Genomic DNA, 7828 nt, shown 5'->3' with positions numbered 1-7828 from the left:
TTTTTAATTAAAACTAATATAACTATTTTTTATTTCTATTTAATGTTTCACATTTTTTCAATTTTCAATTAAAATTAATATAATCTTCAAGTAATTTTATTTTTGTTTTTCAAGTTTTATTTCTCAATTTTCCTATATACAAACCTTGAAGAAATTAGTTGATACAAACTTCTATATAACAAAAATATAATTTATAATATGTTATAAAATAAAGGGATATGAAGAGAATAAATAATAAAGAAAATATGAAAGCAATAGAGAACGATTTTTTGATCAAAATGGGTGATTTACAATGCTTCATCGTAGTCTCTATTTATAGGCATAAGAAGTATAAAAGAAGTAGAGATCTAATTCTAATAACTATTAGAATTTAAAGTATATTAAAACTTTATCTTGATCATGATGGACATCCACTTAATAAGATATTCATAACACAATCGACTTATTAACCCTCTTTATAATTATACTTAAATTTCAAATATAAATTTATATATTTTATTTTACTTTTATATATAAGCATAATATTCAAATCTAGAGGAAGATCAACTCACATGAAGACATGATAAATAGTACAAACAATAAATAAAATGCTACAAACCGATATCAAAATATCATATCTGTAAAATAAACACAAAAAAGTTTATAATTTCAAATGAAAAATATAAAAATTAAAATTTTAAATATATATATATATATATATATATCGCATGCTTATAATAACACAAGAAGTTTACTTATTGTATAATATACAAAGAGTAACAAAATAAATTGAAAACATTTGATATAATATAATTGAATTATAATAAAAGGACAATAAATTATCGAATGGTGATTTGAGAGACAACTAACAAGTCCTACTATATTGCTCGTTATAAATAATTTGTCACCAAAGATCCATCAAAGATGACTCAAGAATGTTTTCCAAAGATATGGTAAAATTTTTAAATATTCATACAAAACAAGTTGATTATTAAAGGGCGCAAATTTGATAGTCAAATTCGTCAGCATTTAAGAGACAAGATCTATTGCAAACAAGACATGAAACCAACTTGAACATGGTGATTTTAAAATCCAATGGACACTGAACCCCTATTTTTGTATGATAGAGAAAACATGATACACAAATCATTGTTAGAATCAAAGAAATTTATCGATGTTTTTGTTAATCGTAAAATTGTGCATTGACTGAAAAAAAAAAGTTTATTTGCCATTATAAGAATTTTTTTTAAAATTAGCATGTTAAGTAACAATTATAAAAAGGAAAAATTAGAATGCATCAAGAATCTCAAGAAAATAATTTCTTATTGAGTTTTGAGTGAATGGAATGAAAGAAAGGTTGCTTAAGAGAATATAAGATTAGATATTGAGCTAGTTTGAATAGGTGAAGCTAGGGACACATTTAGACTATACGAAATTCAAGTCTACCAAGGTAAAATTGACAAGACTCTTTCTTCACATTGGAATATGACAACTTTTCAAAACATTGTTAATCCATTTTGAAAGGTGGTATTGGTTAAAGTATCACTCATGAAATATTATATTTAGATTAAAATGACTACGAAAATTTTAACTAATCAATTAAGTTGTGTCGAGGAAGTTTTCACCTCAATTACCATGGTATTTAATTGATTATTAGAATTTTAGAATGTGAAGATGTATAGACATCATTTGATTGTTTTTGTTTAAAAATTTATTCTAACCAATCCATATCTCTGGTGCCATCAAAAACTAAATCAAGTGGTTCTATTTATTTGAGAAAAAAAGCTAAGAAAGGCAAAACAATGTTTTCATGTTAGTGGTGTAGACAAGAAAATATGGGACACATTTAATGAACTAGCTTTGGGGATTTAAATGGCGAACATAACAATGAATCAAATTAGTATAGTTTTGAGTGTGACCAAATATGCATTGATTAAGAAGAAAATGCATAGGATTTACTTGATGACAGTTGTCAAGAAACGATGGAGATAAAGGAGAGCTTAATACACCAATATTCAACCATGAAAATTTATAGGCTTCTTAATTAACATCTACCCAAATTCTTTAAAGGGCAATGCAACGAATAAGGTCTTGACTGAACACTTGGAGAATGGGAATAAATATAATGGCCCTAGAATAAATGGAGCAAATAGTTATGGGACGACTTAAAATAGAATTAAAAAGGATAACGATTCATAAAAATAAAAATAAAAAAATAAAAAAAAAGGAAAGTTCTTATATATCATATATTATGGAGCAAATATATATTTTATAACTAAATAATTTTAACACATTATTATTTATAGTTAATATTTTTGTTAGTTAATAAATTATGGATGAACCTAATATATTATAGACATTAATTAAATTATTATATTTGTATGTATATTTTTTTGTATAATTGTAATTAAAACCCAAATTAATTTTAAGAAAATGAAAGCTCAATCATTTGGCTATAACTTGGGGTTCACATGTATGATTATTGTGTTCAAATTTTTATTTAAAATTTAGTCAATTAATTATTTAAAGATAAAATGTCTTTTGATTTTTTTATTGATAGCATTTTTTTTACTTTTTGAAATAAAGATATAATTATTTTAATGTGGAGTGATTCAAAATTTATAAATTATTTTATTTTATTATCTTAATACCTTTGTTGTTGTATTTAGATCATAAATTCTTCACGTGCAACCCACGTGAGCTAAAGCTAGTATATTAAAAAACAGTGGAAAGAGGAGAAAGACATGAAGAAAAGAAAAAAGAAGTTGTAATGTTCAAAATTCAGCATAAAGGAAAGTCCATGACCGCAGAGGTGAATCCAAAAGGGCAGCGGCTTCGGCCCTTAGATAACGTGAGTTTATTGCAATTTTAGGCTCTCATGCTGTTTTGTATACAATTTAATCCTTTTAGCATCAAACTTTTAAATTTTACCCCCAATCAAAATTTCCTAACTTCATCTTGACCGGACAATCATCTTACGAAATGCCAACAACCGTCCAATTCTTGCTAGACATTGGTTTCAAAAGAGTAAAGAGCTCTTCAAATCCAATGCTAATCTACACCCCAAAATTTATAATGATTTTTACAACTTTTAAGGGTCAGTTTAGTATTATTTTTAAAAGTACTTTTGAATTAAAAACACTTTTACAAAGTATTTTTTATTTTAAAATACTTTTGAAAAATTCAAAATATATTATTTAGTAATATTTTTGGTCAAAATAAATTTAAAAACATGTTAAACTGAAGCAAAGTTATAGATATCATCACTTCATGTAATGTAGGGCCAAGGAGGAGTGTATATAAGCTAAAGGCTTACTATTTACACGATGAAAGGAAAGATAATGATAAAAAAGATGGCATCACTTTCCTTATTGCAAAGTTATGTTTTTATCTTCTTTCTTTTCTCTTTTCCTTTTTATAATAAATGTATTTATCAATTCAAAGTAGTATTGGAAATGTTTTTACTTTATTTTTTTCAATTTTTTGTACTTCTTTATATAAAAGAAAATAAAATGCAATACCGTGGGTTGTGATTCTTAAGTAGCATGGTAAACATAATTTTAAAAATTAGGATAAATTAAATTATGAGTAAATTTTGATTTTGATTTTTTTATTAAAAAAACGTTACAATTTAGTCATTAAACTATTCGAAAGTTTTCATTTAAGCCACTGAACTGTTCAAAAGTTTTTATTTAAGTCGTTGGACTGTTAAGTTTTTTTATAGAAAAATCACTAATGAGCTCCAAGCAACGATTCAACAATCGGTACAATGAATCAATCCCCATCAATGAGTAGAAAAACATACCTTAGATCCAAGTCGATCAAAAGGCCAGTATTGGAGATTGGAGAAAAAACTATTTGAATTTTGATTCGCTGATTCTTGGTGTCCAAAGTTGTTTCATAAAAAAAATTTGAATTGTAGAAGAGAAGGGAAAAGAGCTTTTGATTGATGCAAGTCGTGTGAATAGAGAAAGCTATATAGCATCGATTTTAACAACTTAGTGACTTAAATGAAAACTTTTAAATAGTTCAATGACCAAATTGTAATTTTTTTAGTGAAGTGACCAAAATGAAAACTTATTCATAATTTAGTGACTAATGGTGTAGTTTACCCTAAAAGTAAATAACCCTAAGCACCAAAATATATGCTTAAACTATTACTTGATATATGCTAATTGAGTCTTAATTCAAGTCATATCAATATTCTTAAATTCAAACACGTTAAAGGGCATTTATCTAAAAGTTATTAATCGATTCATTAGTTTAAAACTTTTTTTTTAACCTCACAAACTCATTTATATCATTTATTTATATATTCAAATATGGGTAGTTTTTTTTTAAGGTAAAAATTTCACTATCAATGTCCATTATACTTATGTAAAGCATTTGGTATTTTCATTTAATTTGAACATGGAACTAAAATAACTAAAACAATTAAAGAACAACCTAATTTGTCATTCCTTTGCATTTATTTTTGGAAAATGATTCGTAGTAAAATAGTAAGCAAATACACTTCTTTCCATAGGTCCCTAAGTCCTTGTATTGCTAATCAAGTTCAACCAGATGACATTTAATTACAGATCCAACTCTCCCCATTCGTCTATATTTTATATATATGCTTTGTATTTATGTATAGAGTCAAGGCATGTAACATAATTTTCTCTCGATTTTGAGGGAACTTTTTACAAATACTTGCCACAAAAAACCTATCTTTTCTTCCTACGACAAATCTAGGCAATGTTTTAGCAGTTTATATATACATATACATATATATATATAAAGGCCAAAATTTGTATCCCACCGTGTTTCAAACAAACACTTCTAGAGTTCTTTACTTTCCTGTAGATTTCTCATCAGGTAAGCACTAAAAAACTAAATAAGCTTCTTCTTTTCTTTTCTTTTCCCTTCCTATTTCCTCAAACTTTCTCCTTTTCTGCATGCTAAACCTTAGAAAGCTAATGTATTCCTTTCATATATAGTTATTGCATGTTAATTGTCATTTATCCTTTGTCTTGTTATTTATGATAAATATAATGGTTTATGACTAATGGGTTTTGGTCAGTTTGTTGAATTGTAAACTAATATAGTTATTACAATTTTTGTTTTGTTGGAGTTACTAAGAGGGTTTTGTTCTTGGATTCAATTGGGTGTCTATTTTTGGGGGGAGGTGATGTGTCCTGTAAGAGGATTAAAGAAAAGAAGGAAGATAGAGAAGAAACATGAAGAAAATGCTTCTGCTTCTTCAGAGAAGGAACGATCTATTGATTGGTGGGATGAACTTTCCAAGAAGATGAATGGTATATATAACTCTTGACTTTTGTTCTCTTTTTCTTTATTCTTCTTTATTTCGAACTCCTCTTTTTGCTATGGTGTATTGATATTTGCTTTAGCTGGATCATTCATGGCATTAGCTGTTTATGGGTTGAGTTCAATTTTACAAAATTTGTCCGGCTTCACCATTTACATCATATTCCAGTTATATATATGTTGAAACATAGAAAAGGCATTTGAGAATCTATAAGCAGGATCCCTAATCTGAATTACAAGGTGTGGGCACATATTAAAATCCATCCTTAGCTCTGCTGGAATATGAAAATCATTTCCATCTAATAATGCTTGAATGTTTTCAAATAGGTAATGCTGTCCAAAAACTTATTCTTATCTTACATTTGAAGGGTATAAGGGGAAAACTAATAGGGATTACGCCGCTGCGAGGGGGGGCAGTCATTGTAAATGGAGTAACTTCTTTTTTTTGGATGTATGTCATTGTAGATAACTCAAGTATATACTTTAAAATTGGTAGTATCAGCCAAGGTAGGTGGGACAAAAGATCGATTCGTGTTCGTTTCCTTCATCCTTTAGATTTATTTATCTATTTCCAGTTCATAGACATAGAAATAGAGTTGGTTCTTGTTTTTTGCTTCAGTTGGAACTTATAGGATTATTAGCATTGATTTTATTTCTGTTCACTCTGATATAATTAATGGAACTATGCAGGAGTGGAATGTGTGTAATCAATTTAAGAATGCTTTCTTCTTATTTGCTCTTTCTCTATGCAGGTCTTCAATCGCCATCTAAAGGTCTCGATAAGTTCAAATCTGTTTTCAAAATCTCTAGAAAAACCTTCAACTACATATGTTCACTTGTGAAGGAAGATATGATGGCTAAGCAAGCAAATTTTACATTTTCAAATGGTAAACCTGTGCCTTTTGAAGATCAAGTAGCAGTAGCTTTGAGAAGGCTAAGTTCCGGTCAATCACTAGTGACAGTTGGTGATTCGTTTGGGCTCCACCACTCAACTGTCTCTCAGTTGACCTGGCGCTTTGTGGAGGCTATGGAAGAAAGGGGTCTTCACCACCTGCAATGGCCTACCACTGAAGCTGAAATGACAGGAATAAAGTCGAAATTCGAAAGGATTCTAGGTCTTCCTAATTGCTGTGGTGTGATCGACGCTACTCATGTTATGATGTGTTTGCCTTCATCAGATCCTGCTAGTAAAGTGTGGCTTGACCACGAGAAGAATCACAGCATGGTTTTGCAGGCAATCGTGGACTCTGAAATGAGGTTCAGGGACATAGTAACCGGGTGGCCAGGTAAAATCGAAGACTGGTTGGTGTTTCAGAGTTCAAATTTCTACAAACTGTGTGATAAAGGAGACAGGTTGAATGGGGAAAAGCTAGAGCTCCCGGAAGGATCGGAAATAAGAGAATACATAATAGGGGATTTAGGCTATCCTTTATTACCCTATCTTGTTATACCTTACGAGGGGAAGGAACTACCGGAATTAAGAGTAGAGTTCAATAAAAGGCATTCCGCAACTCGGCTGGTGGCACACAGAGCATTGTCAAGGCTCAAAGAAATGTGGAAGATCATCCAAGGCGTGATGTGGAGACCCGACAAACATAAGTTGCCAAGGATCATCCTGGTTTGCTGTTTGCTTCATAACATTGTTATTGACTTGGAAGATGATGTGCAAGATGAATTGCCATTGTCTCATGATCACGATTCCGGCTACCACCAACAGACTTGCGGATCTGTTGACATCAATGGTGTTCACCTGAGAGATAAACTCTCTCTCTACTTATCTGGGAAATTGCCACCTTAATTGTATTCCATACACACACCTTAATTGTATTCCATACACACACACATGCATTTTATTCAAGTTGGCTTACTTTCGTTTAAATTAAAATTGTAAAAGTTAACATAACCATTGCATTTGTTTCAGTCTCGTCATCACAAGGGCTTATTACCCAATCAAATGGAATCAAAGTCATTGTCTAAAATGGCCCTGTTGTATGAAGAGAGAAAGACCAGATAGTCCAAAACAGGATGACATGTCAGAATTCAATACAAAATTCCAAATGTCTGCTAATTGCTGGAATTTCCCCTCGTTATATAATTATAATAAAACTAGGTAAAGTTGAAAGGAAAAGGACCTATAAAGTTAATGCTTCAAAGCATATGCTTGGAAGATACTCTCCCCACAAACCACAGCATTTTCTTTTTAAAGCACATTGCCCTTTCTTCCACTCCTTTTTCTCTTTGAGAAACCATCCATGGCCTCATTCTAGATTTCAAATGCTATTATCACATGATGGTATCGAGTACGTATGGCAGCTGCAACGACAACGGTGATGACGATGAGGATGGTGATGAACATGCAAATGAGCCATGATGGTTAAACTTGTAGCAGGTGTTTAATCACTTGGGCAACTAAAGACCCTTTGGCAGTTCATCTAGATTGGGGGAACATTATGCCTCAAGCATAGTAGTAAACAAGCTTAACCAGTTAAGTTATTTCTCTCTACATTCAAAGGGAACATTCATCTGTTTTCTTTCTACTTGT

At 30.3% G+C, this 7828-nt stretch overlaps 1 protein-coding gene across 1 annotated transcript; it reads left to right on the top strand.

The window, feature by feature from the left end:
• The first annotated feature begins 4624 nt into the window (after window positions 1-4624).
• On the top strand, window positions 4625-7305 carry LOC108482983 (protein ALP1-like). The gene is made up of 3 exons (XM_017786134.2): window positions 4625-4836; window positions 5093-5276; window positions 6039-7305. The coding sequence occupies exons 2-3, from the start codon at window positions 5150-5152 to the stop codon at window positions 7082-7084; spliced, it is 1173 nt and encodes a 390-aa protein (XP_017641623.1). The 5' UTR covers window positions 4625-4836; window positions 5093-5149; the 3' UTR covers window positions 7085-7305.
• Window positions 7306-7828: the final 523 nt, after the last annotated feature.

The sequence above is a fragment of the Gossypium arboreum genome, chromosome 7, assembly GCF_025698485.1.
Source record: "Gossypium arboreum isolate Shixiya-1 chromosome 7, ASM2569848v2, whole genome shotgun sequence".
Taxonomy (NCBI): domain Eukaryota; kingdom Viridiplantae; phylum Streptophyta; class Magnoliopsida; order Malvales; family Malvaceae; genus Gossypium; species Gossypium arboreum.
Note: the sequence above shows the minus strand (reverse complement) of the source record. Positions and strands in the feature narration are given on the sequence as shown.

Excerpts from the sequence above, each read along its gene's own strand:
- LOC108482983 (XM_017786134.2), top strand. The coding sequence starts at position 5,150 with ATGTGTCCTGTAAGAGGATTAAAGAAAAGAAGGAAGATAGAGAAGAAA. Across the intron at positions 5,277-6,038 it reads ACTTTCCAAGAAGATGAATG|GTCTTCAATCGCCATCTAAA; the intron begins GTATATATAACT and ends TTCTCTATGCAG.